Consider the following 23,867-nt stretch of genomic DNA (forward strand, 5'->3'; position numbering starts at 1 on the left):
AGCCACAACATGAGATAGTACACAGAGACAGCGGGTCGAGCCACAGATGGGAAATCATAATTCAAACAGTCTCACAAAGCACTTGAATTCATTCCTACCTGTAATGTACATTACCATGATGACAGAGACCATGCTAGGATGATCATGGACTAGAATTAGAAAACTCAGATACACTTACTCTTCCATATGGTCTCACACAAGCTTTTGGTGTAAAGCCACATACATGGAACTGTTGCTTCTGAGGACACTGAAGGTTCGGCTAAACCTGTACTCGAAAGGATGCCTGGTGGTCATAGCAGAGTGTGTCCTTCATTTTCAGCATGACATTAAACTACCCCAAAACGCTACTTCCTGTAAAATAACATTCTCACCTACCTAGAGCTGCAGATTGAAGAACATTATGAGAAAAATGTGACAAATATGAAGTTGCTTCTGGACATGGAGTCGATGTTCTGCTGAAGTTCTTTTAAATTAGATCTGCTTCAGGCATGTCTGCGTGGTACCCGTTTTTATGAGGAAAACAAAACACATATTTACACCATAACACAGCAGACCCTGTATCTAAAAAAAAACCCTACTCATGGTGCTTTTGTAATTATTTCATAATCATGAAAACTGTTTAAAATTGTCCAGACTGCGGATTTTTTTTTTCTTTTTTCTTTTTTTGGTGAAGGACAAAATGATGCCATCCTTAATAAAGTAGTAATAGATGTCTGAAGTACTGCCCTGACATTCTTTTAATGAAATAATGGTTTAACAACACCCTGGGCATATTTATTTGCTGCAGTGTTTTGTACACGGCTTGCTGTCTGGCAGGCAAATAAATTGAGATTCTACCTCACTGAGCTGGGTGCTGCGGTGAGGTGCAGCAGCCAAAAGCCAGTCATTTATTCACATAAATTAACAGTAAGAGTATGACATCCCTTTAAAGATGTCTGTAGAGAACAGCTTAGTGCCCCGGGAGTCACATCGCAAACATGCCTTTTAGTAAACTGATTAAACTGAAACTGACAGGTGAAAAAATTATGCAAAATGGGGGCTGCAAAAATGTTCAGATTTAACTTGGATTTCAGTTCAGGTGTTTTTTTTTTTAACCTCAGTAATGCTCATACATCACCAACCCCCTCCCCTTCGACATAATTATCAAAGAAATGACAAGTCGCTCATTAGAATAGATTTTCTAAAGATTGGTCACATCTGAACTATGATTTTAAACAACCATACGTTCAATCTGTACATTCGAAGTTCGATATCTCACCCGGGCCTGTCCTGCAGATAGAGAGACAAATGGCACACATGTACAGTAAAGCAATACTGCAGTCCAGCATATGCATCAGCAAAGAGAGCAAGATAGATCGACGCATGCAGTTTGGACAGTTCAAAACCAATTCTGTACAGTTTCATTTGGCAGTGACCGACATATGAATGTGTTTGTTACATAGATATGCTGCACAGGAATGAGCCCCCTTTATGGGTCGTTGCTCCAGCCAGTCTCTGATTTTTCTGTGTGCGGGTTTGTGGAGACACTGACCCCACTGCAGGTCTGGCATAGCGGAGGCCACCCTCCCACTACAGTACAGTGCAGGGTGACAGAGGGGGCCGATAAGTCCGGCCGACAGCTCTTTAATCCCCATTAGTGCCTCAGACAGGGCGGTGTGACAGAGCGCAGCGCTGTCCTCAGACCAGCCCCTATTCTTGTCCTCGTCTCCTCCCCTCCCCTGTTAAGGTCCTGCAGGATGCCCTAACAGAGGATGTAGCGCCACCCGCTGGAGGCAGCCTCTGGACGTGTGTGGCTCTGAGGGGAAGGGGGGGAGGGCCTCAGCAGGCAATCTCCTCCAGGGTGCCCAGCGTTGTCTGCAGGGGGACTGTCACAGTGTGGCTGATGGACTCTGAGTGGTTCGCCACTGGGTCACAGGAACTCTGGGAAAAACAGATTGAAAGAGTTGTTCAGAAAAAAAGGACTGAATGGTTATATTTGTACTGAACAGACAAATCTGATTCGACTGACAAAATTCTGTGTTGAAAACAGCCCTAATTATAATTAATTATTGATTCTAATGGAGTATTTTATTCTCAGGCTGAACATGTTGTATAAAACTACTGTATTATAGTATAGTAACTTCTTGAGTTTAAGACTCTTTGACTCTCAGTTGTCTCAAAGGTCAGAGCTAAGCGGTGCTAAAGTTTACAGTTGGCCAGCAAATAATACATGCATGTCAGAGATCACTAAAGTTGAACTCGATGTGAAACCTTTGCCATTTCTTCTGTCTTTAGGAGGGAAAAAGTATACTAGGGTTGAGATACGATCAGACTGCCAACAGTCATAACATTCATCAAAAAAGTGAAGACATAGTGACATTGAGTCTAGCTTGCACTTATAAACACCAAATATATCACTTTTGGGCACTTCTTACAATTAGCAAAGTCGCTGTGAATGTTATCCTCACAGTCTCTGATCACACCAGATAATCTCCCAAATGTCTGATACAGCCTTCAATAATATGTTGTCCACAATTTGACATTCTTCACTGGCTACTTTTGCTGTTATGCCATCTATTTTAGCTTTCAGCTAGCCTACATCGCTGTCAGATCAGATGGGGATGTCCCGTTGTTGAGTCGGTTGTGGGGTTGTGTCATAGGCTTTCACAGTAAAATCATCATTTGACTCATTAGCACATTTAAATACGACACATTCATTTTCATTTCTGATCTATCCAGGGAAAAAAGTATTTTTGCACTGTAGGTGCAGTTAATTTTTACTCGTGCCCCTGAATTTTTATAAATGTAATTTTTACCCGTTGCACCACTTTCTTGCGGGTTGCCTGTTGGGTACCTGACCCGGTGCAGGACTCTATGTTTGGCACAGTGACCATTATAACTTAAAGCCTGTCGCTGAGTACTCTGCAGATACCATCATGCCATCAACGTTTGCTGCTGCAGTTTCCTCCACCACCCTGACCTTTTCTTTATACTGTAGCTTTTGGTATTGTTGAGTCAACAAAGATTTGATGTTCATGCTTGTGTTTGTTAGGTAGGGATTAGTGGCTCCCAGCGGAGTCCTTGTTGCTGATTCTTTGAGAGCTCCCTCAAAGAGCAGAGTTTTTTTTCTTCTAAATTGGCTTGCTGCTGTCTGACTAGAGTCTTAGATTTGCTAGGCTGCTCTTTTTGCAAGCTTGCGTGGCAGGGTAAGGTCGGGATAGGGCGAGGTTTGATATGTGTGATCAGAGTGAGTGAAATTACACTGAATCTACACGCTCCACTTACATACAGTAATCTGAAAAACACTGTCAAGTGAAGGGTCAGCGGCTGCTCTTACCACATCCTCTCCATGACTCTCCTCCTCGTCCTCTCTGCTCAGTAAATCCAGTAGTCTGTCTTTCACCACCTGCAGATTAGGAAATAAAAGTCTTCTCGTAATTATTGTCTGTACAGGAGCATTTAACTTCAAAGTAAAAAGTAATTAGGTGGCAAATGTGGCGACAAACTGCACCATCACAATTATTTCTGCATGAAACCTGTTAAAACTTGCTTTAGAACTGCTTATGTCAGCGACATGAGGGTTTCTTAGGCCCATTACTCCATTATGGCTATTTAAAAGGAAAAAAAACAAAAAAGTCTCTTGAAAATTACTTTTGCTGTGTATTTTCCAAAACCCTAGGGGAGGTGAGGACTATTATGTGCTTGTCAGAACCCTGTGCAGCTAAAAAGCAGCATGAAAGAGAGGTGCACAGTAGAGCAAAGGTAATGGAAAAGTACCTCCACACACTCAGCTCTGAGGTAAATCTAGCTCTTATCTGCTTTTTGTATCAGTGACATTGTTTCTGTTGTCAGCTTTCATGGTCAAAGCTCCTAACTCTTAACTGAAAAAACAAAAACAAGAACCATTTAAGTTTATTGCAGTGACAAAAACCGTGAGAGCCTGTAGAGGAGTGATGTGTGGGTGTAATTAGATGTTTCGACAGGTATATGGGAATGAAAGTTGTAAAACTGCGACTTCAGACTGACCTCATAAGCATAGTCAAACAGCTCTAGGATGGTGAGGATGCTGGCTCCAATGAACAGACCCATTTGACCACCAATATCACCTGTGGAGGTCACAAAAAGGCAAACAGAGAGAAAGGACAGAAGAAAAGTCGTTAAGAAGTCTGCAGACTTCCCATGTCTTTGAACTCAACCGCTACTGCCAAATTTAAGACCTGAACACAAACCATGGCAATATTTTTACTTTATTTTATCCATTACTGGAAGAAATAAAGGATAAAACCATTTACCATTAATTTGTGAGGATAATGCAATACCTTGGCTATACTGTCTGTTTCCCTCTTCACTGGCAACATGACCTTATGTGATGCCGTATATGCAGCACGCCACTTTTATGGACATTTTGTGCGTCATTTAATGCAGTTTAGTCTGGTACACTTCATGAGTTTGAGACAGACATCTCTATAGTCGTATAACTTAAATACTAAACTTAAAATAAGCAAATGTTTACTTATGGTTTTACACAAGACATAAACTGTGGTCTCTCACATGAAGGCCCCATATCTGTCTGACCCATCTATCCACCCCAACCTCCTACATCATCACCTTACTTTTTTATTTCTTGACATTCAAGCATAAAATGGCACGCTGCCCCTGCATAAATCAGCATAGATTAAATGGTGTGAAATGACACACAAGAAGCTTAATGGGCATTGTGATATCATGTGAAGTGACTTAAAGACCCCTCCAGTGAAAATTATGTTTTTACCCTTGTTAACATGTCCGGGTGGAGTTTTTCATGTTTTTTTTTGGACTATTAACATTTGGCTATAAACACTTGTACATTACATCGGACACTGCTTCTGAAACTGTGAATGTTGTGGGGTGTGTGGAGAGGACGGGGGCTATTTGCATATTCATGACTCTTTGAATACTAAATGAAGCAAGGTGAAGAGCAATACGAAAGCCATTTTAACAAGGCATCTGCAAAAAAGACATATCAGACACAATTTATAACTTCTAACAGAGCATTTCGTATTGTTTAAAACATGACTGGAGGCAGACATTTTGTTATTCATATGCCATTTGGTGAGACCACGCTGCCCTTAGACATTATTTAAAGAAAGATTTCTTAGTGAAATACATTTTAAAATAACAAAAAATACCCAAAAAACTGAATCCAAGCCCAAAGCTTCGAGCACCGAACAGACCCTACACTTGATATTTTGTCTACACCTGTGCAGTTTAAATCAGGTAGTAATAATCTACTCTCTCCATGAATCATGTTTATTTGGTCATTCATGGGGCCTACATCTGCCTCACTCCCAGAGGTTTCCCAAAGATCACAGCTTGTCTCAATTAATGGGTCAAAATTAAGTGACAGCAGCAAACTAAAGAACTACGTCTTTCTCTTGAGTTAAAGCTTTTGGAGAGGCTAATTGCTGCTCATTTCATTTATTGATTTGTCTTTCAAGAACTGACAAAATTGTCAAACTTCCTCCTGCCACTAAAATCACAATATTTTGCAGTGCCTACATTTTGTTAAGGGCTTGTCGCACAGTGTAACTGTATCATCAGTTCCTTCATTGACCACGCAGTCATACATCTTTGAATTATCTTATCTCCATCTGCTGCAACGAGTCGATTTAGTGTGGCTGTGATGATCCAGGTTTGTAAAATAAGATTAACATCGAGTAAAACCTACCTAGCAAACCTGCCACCTCGTAAGCTTTCTTCTGCTCGATGGTCTCATAGTTCAGAGCCTCAAAGAACACATCCAACACCAAGATGTTGTCTCTGCAAAAGGAAGAAAAAAAATAAAAATAGGGCATTTGTCCTCCTGAATCCCACATCAGCAACACAATCAGCAACAGTCCATCTGTTTTCTACAGAGCTGAGTGATCAGAGAAACACAACCACTGTGTGGGAGAACACACTCGTTGCACTGTCAGACAGAGATTCCAGTTCTTTACATCATTCACTTAAAGGATCGCCGGAAACAATGTAGGCAGTGAGGATGCTCAGTAGTTATTGCCGTTGTCTTGATTCTACACCCATCCACCCAGAGTTTGTTTTCCCTTTTAATGTGTGTTTCTCCTGGACGCTCAGCCGTCCTCCACATCAGGTAAATTGGAGACTCTAAAGTGTGCGTTGGTGTTAATATCGGTGTTTATGTGTTCAGTGGAAAATAATCAGCTGCATTCACTGGGCCTGCATTCACCGATGTTTCCTGTTTATTTTCTCTCTTATATTTCTTTGTAAAAAACAAAAGAACAAAGAAAAAATATGAAATCGCTACATGTGATTCTTGAAATCTGAATGCCACTGACTTGCTTCTGACCCATGTGCATATCTTACTGCAGGGATCAACAACCTTTACCATCAAAGGAACCAAAAAAAACTTTTATTCTTTTGGATTTTCTGCATAGATTGTCCAGGGAGACGCAAGGGAAAATTTAGAGGAAAAGGCCCTGAGTTATAGATGCTACACATTTTTACAGTTGGAGAATGTAAAAATCACTTTAGAAGATAAAAATTCAAATGCTAAAATAAGAATCTTTTTTTTTTCCATTTAATTTTTTTGTCAAAGCCACATGCAGTTCCAGAGCTGCAGGTTGTTGACCCCTGTCTTAGGGAACTGGTTCCTCAGTTCCAGTCTAAATCTAAAGTTGCTTTCTCTCCTCGGTTTATTACTTAAGAACAGAAAAATGTTTTGCCAGGATAATCTAAAGTCCGCAAAATTTCTTCATTTGTGAAAGAGGAGCAGAAAGAAAACATTTTGCGAGGTGATTTTTTCCTGTTGCAATGCCCAGTGTTTTCTGAATAGAAATAAAAGCATTTGTTGTTTGTTTTGGTGTGAGTTGCTGAGTTTTGGAAATATCAGCCATAGAGACGCCTGCCTTCTCTCTAATGAAATGGCACTAAATCACACTTGGTTTGTGATGTTCAAACACTTAAAAAAAATTCAAAATTCAAAACCAGTGCCTTTTACCATAAGTGACGAGTCATCATCACTCACTCAACTAACTCAGCTTTCAACAGTATCTACAGGGCCTACTTTTCTTCTACTAAAGAAAGTAGTTCCTACATGAATCTGCTCACAACAAGGTCTGTGGATTATCTTGAGTAAACAGGTCATGATTTCTGGAAAGAGACACTGCTGTTGATTTTTTCAAATGTATTTTTGGTGCTTTGAGGACCACAAGCAGAAGGCCATCTAATTCCATTATACTGGAGAGAAGGTAAACATCTCTAGGGCTGATATCCCCAAAAAATCGGCAACTCACACCAGAACTATCTAGATGAATAAATAGAGCTACAGGTAAAAGGAAAAACATGCATTTTTCATTTTGGAGTGAACAGTCCTTTTAAGTCATGAACACCGGGGGAGAAAACAGTTTAGATCACAGTAGATCAAAATGTTTCACCAGAATTTCTTTTTTCGCATTTGCCTCACAGGACTTTTTGTACCTACCTACACGCTGCTTATTTCTAACTACAATCATTAAAAAAATAAAACTTTAGTCACAAATATGTATCGCTGAAGATCAAATCTGATCATTTAAACTTTTCAGAAATTCATTAATTGGAGTCAATGGGGAAGGTTTAAAGGAAATTTATTTTTATGGTAAATTTAAGCTATTAGCACTTTACTTATTCCTCTTACATCATGAGAAATACCAGAGCATCATGTGCTGGTTAAGCTTTTTTTCATTGTAACGGCGACCAGTAGATTTATTAGATTCTTTTGCAGTCCCTAGCATCGCCTGCTGCTGGTCAGAACAGCAGAATGAACACCATGACATGAAGCTCGAGGTACTTACGTGATGTACTTCTCTGACTTGTTGAACTTCTTCTGCAGGTAGCGGGCGGAGGTCTTGCTGGGGATTTTGACCATGGACAGTTCTTTGTTGTAGCGGGTCATGTTGCACGGTGTCCTGCACATGCAGTTGCTGCTCTCCACGGCCGACAGTTTAGCTTCACGCGGGAGGGGTGATGGAGAGGGCAGAGGTGTAAATTCGTGGGGGTAAAATTTAACGAGATGTGGAAGGATGGGTTGGGGATGATGAACACAAAGGAAAGAAAAATGCTCTTTTAGACACATAGTCCACAGGATACTGAAGCAGAAAATATCCCTAGAATAGATTCTGGGATATTTTGCCACTGCTTTGGTTTGAAGTCCCTGGTGTGGTTATGAATATTCTGTTGACAATGTGCAAGTTTGTCTAAGGTCTCCACCTCTGCGACAAGCCATATTCAACTGTCAACTGTCACCGTCTACCGTTTATTTGAAGAATTTCTGCACAGACTGAGCGGTAATAATAAAATGCAATAAAAAAGCCACGGGGAAAGTCAACTGCTCAAATCAAACAAAACTTTTATTAGAAAATGAACTCACTGTTGAGACCATAAAGCATACAGTGTAAGTTATTAAAAGTATAAGATATGAAGAACGATGAAATCTGATCAAGTCAGGGGGTATAAAGTTAATATTACAGTAAGTGACAAACATATAGTATGAGTCACTATATGTTTAAGCTCCTCTGAGGAAACATAATGTACAAAATATAATTATCGAAAGAAATGCTTCCGTACAGTGGTACTACACACTGGTTAGCCTGCTTGTGAAAATGTAAACACAGGCTTATTTCATCTGATTTCAAGGAGATCTGGTGACAGGCATTAAGAACCTCTGTACAGATATTGCCTCTCTTCTCACTGATCATATTGTTTGATTTTGTCACTCATATTGAGGCATCAGTGTTGAACTGAATCAGTTTCATAACCAGTTGAAAACTCCTTGTAGTAGCTTTAAAGGAGCAATATGTATCAATTTTAGATCCAAATTTGAGCACCGCAGTCCAAATAGTGCGCTGAAGCCATATTAAGTTAAGCTCATTATCCTGAAAACAAAAGCCCACTGCTCTGAAAATACACACTCACTGCCTGCCAGACTTCATTAACATATTACTCAATTTAACCGTTATAAACATCTACACCATCTGAGTTATTCTAACAAGTTACAGACAAGAATAGAAATTTCAGAGGACACTGCAGCTGTAATGGTTAGCAAGTTTTCTTTGTTATTTCTTCAGATTTCTCCTTTAGAATGCCACAGAGCTGTTATTAATTAAATAAAACAATTTAAAACATGTTAAGCAAGATTCTGAACATTAATTAGCAGAAAACTATTTGCTATTTAAAGATATAGTGGTGAAATGGCATCTTGAGTAGAGAATGTCTCACTCCTACAAGCTACAAGCTCCAACTTGACTCTTCTCCTCTATGCATAAGTAACTTGATGGCTACATGTCCCATGTCTGTTTTCATTAGTGACAAGCTAGAGTAGGTGTGACAGCTAACTCGCTGTAATCGATATGAATTTGTTCTGCAGATGTTGCTGAATGCATATAGAATCTTAGTGTGGATTATATGAAGTGAAGATGGCGGTCGACATGTGCCCGGTTTGGAGAAGCTAAGCAATATACGGCTGTGGACAGGGTCAGCAGCAAAACGTGTTAAAAAGGCCCATCTAAAAAACATCAATAACGGTTTAATATACGGTTTATTTAGAATATTTTCACAGCTGTCAGGCAGCCTTGTCTGAGGGGAAACCACTATTATACAAACCAAAACTTCCTCTCCAATTTTAGTCTTTATAAAATTATAAACTGGTCTGTTCTATCCATTAATAGAGAAATATGCATTTATTTTGATCATAAACTTAGTTTTGAAGTTTTTCAAGCAGAGATGTCAAACTGTCAGCGTCAAGTGGACTTGCTGCTTTTCTCAGTTTCTATAACTGGAAATAGGGGAATAAGAAAACATCAAGTACTGCAATATTATTTTTGTGATACTGTATAGACTCTAAAAACACTGTAATGTCATATTTTGAGACATGCAATGACTCATGGCAGTGGTTAATTTTGTGTTGTGTTTAAACTCCTGACCACTAAATAGCAGAGTTTTTATCTATATTCACTGTTCTGACTGCATAAGAAGTAAACTTTTTTAACTCAATGTGCTGCATTCTTTATATTATGACAGATTTCCTCGTTTAAATTTCTTAATGAATCGTAACCCCTGTATCATGATAAACAGCCCTAATTGGAAATTGAAGGTGGTTTGTTTATGTACTATGAATTAAAAAAAACAAAAACAAACCAACAATTTGAAGACAGCAACTTAAAATCTGGGAAAGTTCACCAGACATTTATCACCAAATGGCCACTGGGAAAACAATCAAAACATTAATTAATGACTGCAGCCCTACTACAAATAATTATCATGACTTGAAATAATTGATCAGTTTAAAGTGTTTAATTATTTTAGATGAAGGCTTTATATTTTCCTTGTTTTTTATTCTAGACCTTAGTGAACTAAAAGCTGACTAATCTAAACAACATCATGTGAAGTTGCGACAATGCTTCAGATACCCTCCACAGCTAATTACTTTTGAGCAGGCACATCTTTGTAGTGTTAGAGCCAGCTGCACGTCAATGCTTTTTCACAGCTGATAAACATTAAAGTGCTCAAAATAAATTACAACCTGCAGCTCCTGCAGCTTTCTGCTCAGCGCTCCGGGCTGCATCTCTTCTCTTAATCTGACTAAAACAGAGGTCACATACATCATACCTACAAACACATGTATACAAATGATGCTCTCGGCTGAACACACGGGCCCATTCATACTGTGTCTTGAATTGTGCGGATGGTTACTCCACAAAGGCCCTAATGACGGTATAAGTCAATGTCATTGTCAAAGTCATAGAGGAGAAAAATGTAAAGCGCGCAAAACACAAACACGCCCTGAAGCAGCATCCGTGAAACAGCCTTTACCCTGACAGAGACAAAGTCCTGATGCAGACACGCCAGCCTCTATTCACGGCTCTGCTTTGGCAGTTTGACTCAGAGAAAAACAAAAAAAAAAACTAAAATGCACTGGATGATTTCGTGTTAAGCCCACAGCCTCCTACATAGCACCAACCCTCTCGCAGTGATGGTAATGTTAAGCGACACAGGCTTTTCAAATATAGCTCCGTCAAATGCCTCTCCGGCACCGAGGAGGCTCACGCTCCTCACAAATCACTTTCTTAAGCTGAAGAGTGAATTTCAGAAGTTGCGAAGTTTAAATAGATCTCATTTAATTTCACCAGAGATTACCGAGTCCTTTCTCACTACTGCAAACTTCTCTCTTTGGACTTCAAAATCTCTCCAGCACATTCTCTGAATGGAAAGGAGAGGAGAAGTTATCAGGCTTATTTCTCTCTGAGACAGCTCTCTGTGGCAGAGCCCACAGATCACAGAGCACGAGGCAGCTATCCCCCACGGTGCACTAATAGCCGGCGAGGCCACACAGTCACGTAATTGCAAAGAGGAAATTCAATATGGCTTCTCAGTGGTCTCTTATTTTTATTCAAATGAGACGTTATTGGATACACGGGAGCAGGGATTGTGCATTCAAATGATTGATTTCTTTTTCTAAGCCTCTCACCCTTTGTCCACCACATTCACTCCTTTTCTCTCACACACATTTAAATCTAAAATACCAAATTACCATAATACATTTCTGCCTCATAACTCTTTGTAAATGCTAATAACATAACTAGCTGTTAATACCGCTTGTTAAAAGTATAAATAATAAATATCTTTCTGACAGGGGTGGTGTAACTGCTTATTTAAGACAGTTCTGACAGGTTGGATCTTCTGTTTCTCACCCATAATGAAAACTCGGAAATAATTGTCTTCCCTGTCTCGGTGTGTAATTATGACTGTTTCCTCAAAAGCAAGCAGCCTGATAAGCAGGTTGTTCAGAGACAACAGATGCAGCGGTCTCCTACACCCCCCCACCCCCCACCCCCCAAAAAAAAAACATTCAACGCTGTCTCCAAAACTTGAGTGACACAGAAAAAGCAAAAGCCAATCAAACTTTGCTGTGTGAAATCTCCTCTGGTGGGTATAGCAAATTGGCACTGAGTTTAAAACGAGAATTCATTTGCATTGAATGATCCAAGTTGAGTGAATGTGTGCGCGTGTGTGTGTGTTTGCGTACATGCGTGTGTGTTGGGATTGTAGAAGTCTCACTGTTCCAAAAATGAAGCCAATTACAGGAAATAGAGAGGGGAAAAGAGCTGTCTGGAATACGCACCAAAGCCTTTTCACGCTCCTGCTGCATCATACGGCGTTAACGTGTGGTTTCGAGTGCATGTTAATGACACGTTGGTGAGTTACACTGAATGCTCTTATGGTGTGGGAGCCTGCAGCCTTGATGCTGATTGCCTCAAAGTTTTGTTGCCCTCGGCTACGTTTCTTTTCTTTTTTTTCTTTCCTTTAAGCTTTCTGCCTTTCCAGAAATATTTTTCCTCAGGGCGGAGGCTGAGTGGAGAGGCTGGTGTGGGAGGAAGGAAAGTTATTCTGATGCTGCTGTAACTCCCACTGGCCATCAGATGAGGTTGTTAAGGTCATACATTACTTACCATGCTTTTGAATCAGCTTATCATATATGTATAATATATGTTTTCCCTGACTGCTGACTTTTATTTATCAAAAATTCATATTAGGATTAATACGGCAGTGGCTTTACTCAACCATATTAAATATGCTATAATTGTTTAATCACTGTGCAAGAAGTGGCCAACTGGGTCTAGCCCCTAAATGGTTGTTAAGCCCAGCAGCAAATGTATTTAAGCCACTGGGAGTCCCAGTGATACAACAACACAACAATGATGCGTGAAGTTAAGTTACTGTATTTGTTACTGGAGTATTGTGGCTTTGACAACAGCAATATATCAGCTATTCTCTGTTAAGGATCATACTCTTAAACAAAAAGTCTCTCTCTGTGGAGATCCTTTCCATAATGTTGTCAGTGGCACATTAACCGATGTGACGAGACTGGCTGACCCGCACACGCTCGCTCCATGGATGGACGATCTTTCAACAATTGCCAGGGACGGGCGATTTGACAAATGTGTCAACAATTGAGTCCATCACAAGTTGGGTCTTTTGGGGTCAATTTTAGTCATTTTGCTGTGCTAAATTAATGGTCTGCAGAGTGACAGGTGCTGCTGTGGTGCACCGAGCCTTGAGGAAGAGTGAGACAAAAACAGCCTGAAAGTCAACGTGTTGTTAAGGATTTATTTCCACCAAACCAGAGTTGGTGATTGTTAGAACAGTGGATTGAACAAAATGGTTTTGTTGAGCTTTATTTTGTTTGTCTTTTGAGTAAATAAAGTTTGTTTCGCAGAGGTAATGAGCCAATTAAAGCTTTTCTTTGTTCAGTAAAAGAGAGAAACTTAAATTCAGAAGTTCATTGGCTGTATTTTCCTGTTTAATAAGGAAGATAGATGTGAAAATATTTGTTTTGTTGTGGCTCACACACATCTCTCTGCTTTCAACTTATCATGTTTAACCTTAGTTGTCTTTTTTTTGACTTGCAGTAAAAAAAATTTGACTCATTATTACTTTGATTCTGATACCCAACAACATCGCAAGGTGACATTTTAGCTTGGTTATGTGGCTCAATACTCTGTATTTTTCCTTCATTTCGCCTCTAGTTAACACTGTGATGTAATCATTATAATGGCCTAAAAAGGGTGGAGGCAACAATGAAGGCAAATTATTTTTTTACATAGGTATTCTGTATGGAAATGAACCAGTGAAAAACTTACCTGGATCTGCTGCGCAAACAAATTTTCAGAAAAAGGAGGAGACAGAGGACTTTCCACCAGAGGATAATTAAAGCTGGGTTTCATTTCTAGTTCAGGTTTCTTTCATTCATATGAGGTATAGATGGATGTATTGATCATGATCAGGCCGTATCATGCCCTAATTATATTCCCCACTGTGTTTACAGTAATTTATTTAGTGATAAACAGCAACAGTGGGGTACACACATACTTACAGAACTGGAGTCACATCCAGGTAACTTAGAACATTATTTCGCTTTGTCTCATTACTGAACAGAAGACTACTGCTGTGCAATCAGTGTGTTTATGTTTAATGATTAACACAGAGCAGCAGAGCAGGGATCGCAGTGAACAGAAGGACTGCAGGGTAATGGGTTTGTTCGACGGGTGTTAGAGAAAAAAGGAGACTGTTTCCAGTTCTAGACTATTTCTTTGGAACAAAATATTTTGAATCTTTATGGAAACATAGGTCCCAGTCTTCCTTGTGATCCTTAACACGATGATCAAAAACAGGAAACTGATGACAAAACTTTGACAATTTATGATCTGGTGGATTTAGAGGGCAAAAACCTCCCCTTTTAAACACACAAAGGAATTTAATTTAGAGAAAATCACAAAGAGTCTGTCTCATCTAACTTTCATGAGTCTTTCTCTCTGGTGTAAGGCTAAGGCTGACGGTAAAATATTACAGAGATATGGATTCATAAAAAAGCCAAAACAAAGAAAATCAGATCAATACCTTAAAACATCTGGATGAGCCAACAGTTAATAAAACTGACAAAGTTAATATGAAATCTTGCATTTGAAGGGCCGGATAAAGGCTGCCAAAAACCTCTTAACTGGCTGTATAATTTAGCTCAATGCAGGAAATATGAGCCATTATCTATGTGACCATCCATCCATTAAATTGAACTCTAACACTGCAGTCCCTGTCTGCTCTGATGTTAGTTACAGACTTGATGAGCCCTTCACACACGAAGGGAAATATTGAGATGAATCCTGTCCTCTTGATAAATCAAAAAGTTTAGTAGTGACACATTCACTTTCCAACATGAAGTGCTGTGGTCTAATTAGTGGACTAGTTTTGTGTCCACAGAGTCGACACCCTGGGTTATTCCGTGGCGGTGCAATTTCCTTTTTAAATGACGGACAGAGAGAACGTACGGTGACATGGCTATCACCAGTTCCTGAGGGAGTTTTTTTTTTTTTTTCCAGAGCTTTGGCATTCATGATGAAATACCGCAGCTGCTCTTCAGTTGAGCCGTCTCAAGCTTAAAATTCACTCCAGTGTTGCTCATCTTTAAAGCAGGTTTAGCATTAAAGCTCTCTATCAACAGGAAAAAGTGTTAATCCTAATCCTTGGCGAGGAAAATAATGATATGTAAACCAGAATGAATGTGCGTGTGTGTGTCATTTTGACTCATTTTTATGAGGGTGTGTGTATATGCAGACTTACCGAGGGCAGGCTCAGCGCAGTCTTTGTACTGCTCAGGTGTGCAGTAAGAAGCATCGCCTAGGTTTGAGGAGGAATTAGGTCAATGTCAGAAGATTCTACAAACAAACAATAAACAGTTGGATGAATCCAGAAACTATTTCTAAGGCGCAGCACCTTTTGCAGACAAATAATCTGACAGTTTTATCAAAACCCAACACTTAATCCACTATTTATTTATCATATGAATGAGGCCTCTCATTCAAATTCACATAAAATGCTACAACCCTGCTAAAAACCTATGACTGCATGGTCACCAAAAGTCTGACCAGCACTGGTCCTTACCCGGCATGTGCACCATCCTGCAGTTGCAGTTCTCCACGATGTAGCGCGTTTCACAATCAATCCTGCAGGCAGTTACACTGTAGACCTGGAAAAAGCCTGACTCCAGGGCCTTCGATTCGCACTCTCCCCACGGGGGAGGCAGGTAGGTCAGCTGTAGGTGTGGAAGGAGGTATGGGGTTAGTTGGAAATGAAAAACACAGCAGGGTTTCTGCAGTCTTCACTTCACTGAACAAAATGTAATACTTTTAAAAACACATAGAAGGCAGTTTAATACCTTTTTCGTGGTCAAAGGATGATAGCGCTTGCAATTATAATTGGGCCTGTCACAGTTATTACATTACAGTTGCCTGATGTGATTATTTGAGCTGACCACAATCATTTTGGATAATTGATAGATGATGACATAAATTGAGCACAAAGACAGAAGTAATTGTAATTTCACGATTGCAACAGCCCTACAATATTCAATAATAATTCCTGGTAAACAGCCTGTTGCATACACAATCCACTGTTGCACTCAACAGTCTCCCAACAATCCGCAACCACATACAAAAACGTCAGACTAAAGTTATTGTGTATAGCAAGACCTCTGAATAACTAATAAGACTTTTTGAGGGAACTGAATTCAATACTTTTTAAGACTTTTCAACACTTGCAGATATCCCGCACACACACATGTACAGAGAAAATCCAAGTATTAAGCCTGAAATATGGACAGATCCTGACAACAGCTCTCCAAGACGCGTTCCATTGTCCTTGAAACCTGGCCAGTACAGAGACACAGAAGAGCCTCACAACAAACCAGGCGGCGCTGAAAACAATTCAACAGATAGCCAGACTATGTCGGAGAAATCCCACAACACCCGGCAATGGGAGCACAAAAACTCCAAATGTTCTCCTCCTGCTCCTGCAGCTCTGAGGACTGGGACAGCAGATGAGGAACGAGGGACACCGGGCCGAGCAGTGTGGAGGCCCATCTGCTCTACAGCACATGCGGCGTGCTCAAGCCGCACTCTTGGTATCCATCACCCACCACCCTCTGTTCCCAAGTTCCCCTCATTGTCATCACAATGCATCCCAAGTGAGGCTGCTTCCTCTGCCAAAAGAGCAATTTTTTTTGGATGAGGCAAAACACAACATCCTGCCAGGTGAAATTTGGCCACAGTTTGCTTGTTAGTACTGACAGAATGTGAAACCCTGCCCCTCCTATCAGGCGACATTGTTGCTCCGCTTCTACCCAGTTTGATGCTTTAGTTCTGCAGATGCAATCAAACACTTAGGACAATAAATTCAAACACAATCTAAACAGCAATCTCGCACGCTGAATAATTCCGTGTCAGAAAGCCTCTGGCCATTTCTGGGCAATAACGTCTCCTGTGATAATTAAACATGCCCTCCCTGGCGCCACCAGCAAGCAAAAGCAATGAATACCGACATCCAGACGCTATTAATTTTATCAAGGAACTTAAGAAAGGTGCTTCTCAGCAATCCTTAACCTTTAAAGTCACCTTCATACCCGAGCTAATCTTCACTTCTAGCCTAATTAGAGTCAGCTGTGGCTGATCCAAGATCTGATTATTTCTCTGTAATCAGATAATCCAAGGTGCTCAATATCACTTTTCACTGTGTTGAGACCTGCTGACCTGATTATAGTCTATCTAATAAGAGCTGAAGCCTGTGCCCCACTCTGGGCGTTATTAATCAATGTTCCCCTGTCATACCGGAGCAATGCTTTAATTAGGCTTTACAATTTGGTCAGCAAGGGACAGTGTTTAAAAAGTTGGATATGAGAACATGGTGGGTTTAATAAGGTCATTGTATTAGTGTTGGTTGGCTGAGCTGAAAAGGACAGTGTAGAGAGCTGGTTGGAGTCAAACATTTCCAAAAAAGTGCCTCCTACTGTGGGATTTGTTCTTTTCTTTTGGCAGAAGAGGAGCTAAACTGAAATACAAAGACCCTGAGCGTCATGTATGTTAAGCAGAGCAGCTGAGAAACAAGATGATGGACCCAAATGCAGACTAGTCGTGGCAGAGCTGGTGTAGTGCGGAAGATTTATTAACAAAATCAACATATAAAAGACTTAGGGATCTGTCAGACAGACACAGGTGGAAACCAGATAAACAGTCCAAATAGGCAAACAGATCCAACAGGTTACAGGCCAAAAACCAAAGTCCATAAAAAAAGCAGAATTTTAAAAAAAAGAACACAGGAGAAGCACAGTAAAACCCAACATATCTATGTTGTATGACCCTTGATGAGAAAATACCTCTAAAAGAGGGAAGAAGACACATCAGTGAATAACATACTGACTGATTTTTCCAAATGTCCACATTTGTTTTTTCTGTGGTTGGTCTCCAAATGGCATGATTGGCATTGCATCTCCCATAAGCTTCAATAGATCTGGCACCAAAGCCTGGAGCACAGAATGTTCTTTTGCATTTTCTTTGGAAAACACTGCGAAACGCTGGGGGCGTTTGACACAAATAACAAAGAAAGGAGGGAAACACACAGACACAAGGAGGCTAATCAGGGACAGGTGAAACTTATCAATAGTCAAGAATGACAAGAAAAAGACAAATAGAGGAAGTAAAGCGATATAAACAAGAGAAATGGCAAGAACTCCAAAATAAAACAGGAAACAACTAAACTAAAAGCCAAACCCTGTGAGACTGAATCAAGAGGCAGTAGAGGAATAAAGGTATAAAGGTGACTTTTTAAAAATTCCTGAGGAATAATGACTTTCTCAATCAAGGGACCACCATGCCCTTTTAGCTTCAGTCTAAAGTCAACAGAGGGGAAATCTCTATGTTTGGAGAGCTTAGGTTTAAAATTGCCTTCCTACATGTGAGGACTCATCCAGTGTACTTTGTGCCTTTAGCTCACTTGATTGAACGGCTTTGATCTAGGCCCAATATTATTAGCCAAAATGAGTTCATTTAAACCCTTTGTCAAAGTCATTTTCACAGGCAGGCTGTTCAGTATCCATTATAAAGATCCACTAATCATCCTTTAAGAAGAAAAAAAAAACACTCCACAAATTCCCATCCCAAATCTTCAACCCAGATACTCTACCCAATCATCATTATCGTGATTGTTTTTTGGACATATTCGAAAGTGCCCTCTGGGTTTCGACAGAAGAAGAAGCTTGAAGAGACAGGTGGGAACGTCTCACAGCAGGCGGCTATTTTTTCCCAGACTTTGATACAAAGTGCAGTTCTGCATTAATTAGCTGGAGCAAAATTTTCCGAGTTTCCCACTGCGCTGCCTTGTGGTGAAGGGCAGTGTGTTCGCAGCAGGCAGGCACGCGGAGGAGGGCCCGTCTTTGCCATGCCAGTCACAGAACTGGACTGACAGATGAGGAGAGAGAAACCCTGGAGGCTCATTACCCAGGAGGTCTAACCATCTCTGGATAGATCTCCTCTTACCCTTCCTGACTACCACTGAGGCGACTCTGTATTGTAACACCACACAGAGCTGTGATGTAGCGACTGAATTTTACGGAAGAAAAGTTCCCAAAATTCACTCCTTTTCTATCATCTACAATTTCATTCTCTCTCATTCAATACATGTGAACACGTTCACATACACTTTAATCCTAGTTACTGTAAATCCTTAATCTGTAAACCTTTGTTTTTTTATTTAACATCACTAATTGTCAAATGCTTAGTGGCAGAATCTCACTTATTTAGACTTTAAGGTTTTAAATACAGAGATGTATCAATCCTTTAATCCTCTCGCTCTGCAGACACAACAAAATCTTTCCTTTCGGAAGCGTTCTCTGAAGTCTGAGGATGTCATGCATGAAAAATGTTGATTAGAAACCCAGTGACATATTTATAAAGCCAAAAAAGAAAAGTTTCCAGGAGAAATCTAGCTGAGAAATCAGATTTCTCTACTCTCATAACCCAATTACAGAAAACTGAGTTGTCCTTCATATTATGTTCGGGGAGTTAGCTACCTGGACTGTAAAGGGCCGTCCACGCCAAGAATGATAACTAACAATAACGATAACGAAGGGAGCATCCACCCTGATGAACAGTAACGTTCTGTAAACAGCTGTGCCAAACAAGCCCTTCATGCTCCAGCTGTATCAGTCTCAGCTTAGGAAAATGGATATTAAGTGGACATCAGTAAGGAACTAAGGAACCTCAGCGATCTTATCAGGGCCAAAGATGGTTTGGGAGTATGTCTCAGGTAAAATGACATTTTTATGTGTAATCTGGAGCCTAATACTAAATTATTGTAATTGTATGCCACGATAAGAGCAGACCATCTAAAGGCCCTGACTTAGCTTACATAAAGGAAGTAGGCTACAGGCTACAGAAACAATATTAAATTACTCCTGCAACATTATTTTGTAGAACAATGTCCCTGAAATTCAACTAACTGATGACCACATGCTTACCGTCCAAGCATCAATGCAGAAATTCTAAATTTGGATTGATTTTGATTGGCTGTCAGAGATTCTATTGTTCATCAAATCATTCTTGAAGTGATCCCAACGATACTGTTCACTGCTCTCATTCTTATAGTGGTGTAGTTGTGGTGTGGACTACATGATCCCTGTTTTGATCTCAAATGTCATGTCAGTATCACACTCGCATGACAACCTCAGCCAAACTACACTGAAGCATCTGTCAATATAGCACATTTCACAGCATCCAGCAGCCAAACTTTTCATGCAGTCTGCAGTTTTCTTTTGATATGCATTAATATTCCTGATCTGTTTTTCCATCAACATGACGCATGCGATTGTGGCATACAGGTGGAGACAGGTGTTGGCAATCGGAGCCAAGGGATTAAAGTTTACCACTGACGTTGTCTAGTGGCAGTAAATGTACAGTTTGCCCTCGAAAACACTACAGAAAAAAGTTCCTGTGTCTTGTTTCTCAGTTGCTGGGTAAAGTGGAGGGAGAGTCTGTGGGATTAAACTGGAGCAGAGTTAACTCCTCTCTGCCTGTGGGGCGTACTCCACCTAGGTTACAAAATGTGGATAAAATATGTGCCTTTTTACTGGGCACCAGCCTTGTGCTTGTGCGAGTATTATCGAAAAAATACACTTAACGTCTGAATAAACGCTTCAGGTCATGTTTACTCCCATCAGACACAACTAGAACGTGAGATGCACGGTGCTGATGCTGACAGCTTTATGGAATTAAAATGAGAGTGTTTCTGATGTGTGAGACAAGCGCCTGAGTCACTTGCGGCCGAGACACAACAATTTATAGTTAGTGCTACAGTTATCATTCTTAGTTTGGTAACTAGCTATAATAAATAATTCAAAACTCCCAACAGATCACATAATTAGTTGCATGTGGAAGGGGGGAAGTGAACACACAGAGAACTACTATCTGACTCTACACTTGCCCTCATGTCTATGGAGGTTTTGTTTTTGTTTTGGTTCACTCTCACTCCTCATGATGAAGAGCTCTGAAACCAACCGTACACTACATGTCCTGCACCAAACAGCAAAACACACAAAGTCAGAAACTAGCTGATGGAAACAGTGAAGGATTAAGTGGCTTAAGAGCCACATACTTAGCAGTCTTTTTAACTTAACTCCAAGCAAATGCAAATGTTGCTCCGCATCTGCTGGATGATTAAACAGATTCCTATATAAATTTTAAAGATGATGATATGTCAGTGTTGTTTTCCCAGTTTGATTCCACTCCCTCCAGGTGGCCCCAAAATTTATTAATGCAGGTTTGAATGTAGAGAAACGCTCATTGAAAGCCAGTGAAAAGAAAAGAAAATTTATTGGAGAGACAGAGCACCATTTTAAAAATGAGAGGGCAATGAATTTATCTGGACAGAAATCCGTCTACTCAACTCCCACCGTTGAGACAGTGCATTTTTAAAAGCTTGACTTGGAGGCAGAAAAAGAGAAATAGAAAGAGACAAAAACACTGACAATGAAAGAGAAAACTAATAACCTTGGTAAAATGGATTCCTAACTGACATGGCTGAGAGGAGTCACAATATAAAGACATGCAACAACACCCTCTCAGAAGCTTGTTCAACTTAAGCCAACAGAATGGAGAAGAGAAGGAGTGAAAAACAACCCTGTGAAGTTGAAGTCTCTGGTGACACAGAAAGGGTTATCTACATCAAATACCTCAGGCTGTATATATCTGTGAGACCTGCAGCCTTTAATATCGGCCTTGTGCGATGGAACAAAGCTTCAGTATGATTGAGTGGAGCTGAGTGCCAGTGAAGCACCTCTCTAACAGCAAGGTCAAAGCTGCTGGAAGTTATCATTTGTCAGTCAACAATTACCAAGAGACTGCAGAGGCCAAATGAGAGTCCAGAGGGTACTGGGACACACATGTAGCCACAAACTCATCCACTCACCCACACTCACATGCACACAATCCCATCACGCCTGTTGTAGCACTATTTCATCACTGAGAATTTTTTTTTTTGTACTTCTGAGTGATAAGCTGAACATGCAGATTAGTTTAAGTGGAAAACAGCACAGAAAAGCTATTAACTGTGTGTGAGTGGAACCTACCCTCTGTTCCTGTGTGGCTACAAAAGTCTGGAAGCCGGGCGCCACGCCGAAGCCCAGCTCGTGAACAAATGGGGGCTCCGCCTGGCTGTGGATCTGCACCCGCACGCCTGCTTCGAAGGCTGTATCCTCTGGAGGGGAACACAGATTAAAAGACCCAGTTAGCTCATTTATTCAGGCAATAAACAAACAGAAATATGCAAAGAAGGAGGGGGAAAAATGTAAATGTCTTTGGCTTTTTGACTGGTTCAGATAAACGGCTCAAGGAATAGAGGAGCTAAAGAAGAAAAAAGGTGTTTGCACTCGAGACGTGCCGCCGCAGAGAGACAAAAAACAAATTTTCAGTTCGAAACAACCTTTCGGCGGCTGAATTTGGAGCTTTTGATTCAAAGCCATGGGCTTTTAAGATTGTCTTTATTATGACACACTCTCAGACGTGCCATTTGTCCTGACATCAAACATGAGCGGTGAAGAAGGCTCGGCGTTGACGAAAGGACCTTCATCCTGCCAGTCAGAGCACTCATATGCACATGCACACACACACACACACACACACGCACTAAAGGGCAAGGACGAAAAGAGCCATAACATTTATGAGAAAAGGGAGAGCGGTCTTTGCAGAAATCGATAAAGCTCTCTGTCCATGTCCTCACATTCAGTGTGTACTGCTGGACATTCAATCAAGGCTTTCCCCCTGCCAGCTGATCAGCCGGACACCTCGAGGTGCGCTCCAACCAAGACATCGAAGCCTTTCAGCACGGCCAGACTCACAAATCGACACACACTCGCACACATAGCAGCACTCCCCCCACACCATGATACACTCATCAATCAAGCATCTGCAGCAGCTGATATGGGGACAGCTTGGATGCATTCACACTAAGGATAGATGAAGGGATCAAACATGCTTAGTTTTTGGCTGCGTTTGTTTATGTCTAAAAGTACAGTAAGTGTGTGTGAAACATTGGCTGTTTGAGACAGATAATCACAGTCTGAATGTATCTGAATGTGTGTGTGTGTTTAAAATATGACAGATTGCTGAGTCTGTGTTAATTTGCACATGAGAGCTGTATAATTTTTCTGTCCTATCCTGTGCAGTGTCCATTCTGTCCTGTAAAATATAGCATCATGTCCCGTGTAATGAAGGTCTCGTACTTGTGTGTGACTGAGGAGTTTTATGTCCTTTACGTCTCATCCCTCACTGTCCAGCTCTGCGACTTGTCCTTTTTAATGTGTTTGTGGCGTCATTAAGAAGCTATTAGCTTTCCGTGTATTTTGCACAAATAAAGTTTCACACAGGGAAAGGCGACTGCAGCTCAACAATGTAAACTGAAAACTAATTAAACAATTAATCTTCTGCTACAACAGGCTCCAGTTTTCTGGTTTCAGGCTTTCCACCAGATTTTGGAGCCTGGCTGCAGGGATTTTCTCCCATTCAGCCTCAAGAGCATTAGTAGGTTCTGCAGATGATGTTGGTGCAATTACGCCCGGCTGAGTTGGTGTTCTCACTCATTCCAAAGGTGTCTTACATACCTTTGGCCATATACTGTTTTTGAGTCCACTGGGGCCAAATCAGGCAACATTCCATTAAATGTTTTCAGGCTAAATTCAGGTCATAAACCAACATAAAGAATTAAAGGTAGGCAGTAGATTCAGCAGAATTTGTCCGAGCTGTTTGCAAATGCACCAGAAAGACTGTTTATTGTTGAGTCTTATTCCCAGGATGTCAAATATTCTAAGCAGCACGACAAAATAATGAAAAATACAGGCAGAGGGCAGGTTTCTGCAGATACAGGCACCATCACACACTTCAAGTAGGCCGTAAATGATAAATATATGGTGATGATAATACGGTCGACATCTTCAAATAAAAAGTTCGACATCTGGGAAACATCAACTTTGAATGTGTCTGTGC

General features: G+C 40.6%; 1 protein-coding gene across 3 annotated transcripts in view; it reads right to left on the minus strand.

The window, feature by feature from the left end:
• Positions 1-1,077: 1,077 nt before the first annotated feature.
• Positions 1,078-23,867, minus strand: part of asic2 (acid-sensing (proton-gated) ion channel 2) — a 410,231-nt gene continuing 387,441 nt past the window's right edge. For all 3 annotated transcript variants that reach the window (XM_084743472.1, XM_084743471.1, XM_084743470.1), the window contains 8 exons: positions 21,956-22,083; positions 15,445-15,595; positions 15,124-15,180; positions 7,806-7,959; positions 5,687-5,778; positions 4,006-4,085; positions 3,317-3,385; positions 1,078-1,920 (listed from right to left, as the gene is read on the minus strand). In XM_084743472.1, coding sequence (XP_084599598.1) covers positions 1,819-1,920; positions 3,317-3,385; positions 4,006-4,085; positions 5,687-5,778; positions 7,806-7,959; positions 15,124-15,180; positions 15,445-15,595; positions 21,956-22,083 — 833 coding nt within the window. In that variant the 3' untranslated portion in view covers positions 1,078-1,818. The remainder of the gene's footprint in view (positions 1,921-3,316; positions 3,386-4,005; positions 4,086-5,686; positions 5,779-7,805; positions 7,960-15,123; positions 15,181-15,444; positions 15,596-21,955; positions 22,084-23,867) is intronic.

Source organism: Lutjanus erythropterus, chromosome 19, assembly GCF_056507025.1.
Source record: "Lutjanus erythropterus isolate fLutEry1 chromosome 19, fLutEry1.hap2, whole genome shotgun sequence".
Lineage (NCBI taxonomy): Eukaryota > Metazoa > Chordata > Actinopteri > Lutjaniformes > Lutjanidae > Lutjanus > Lutjanus erythropterus.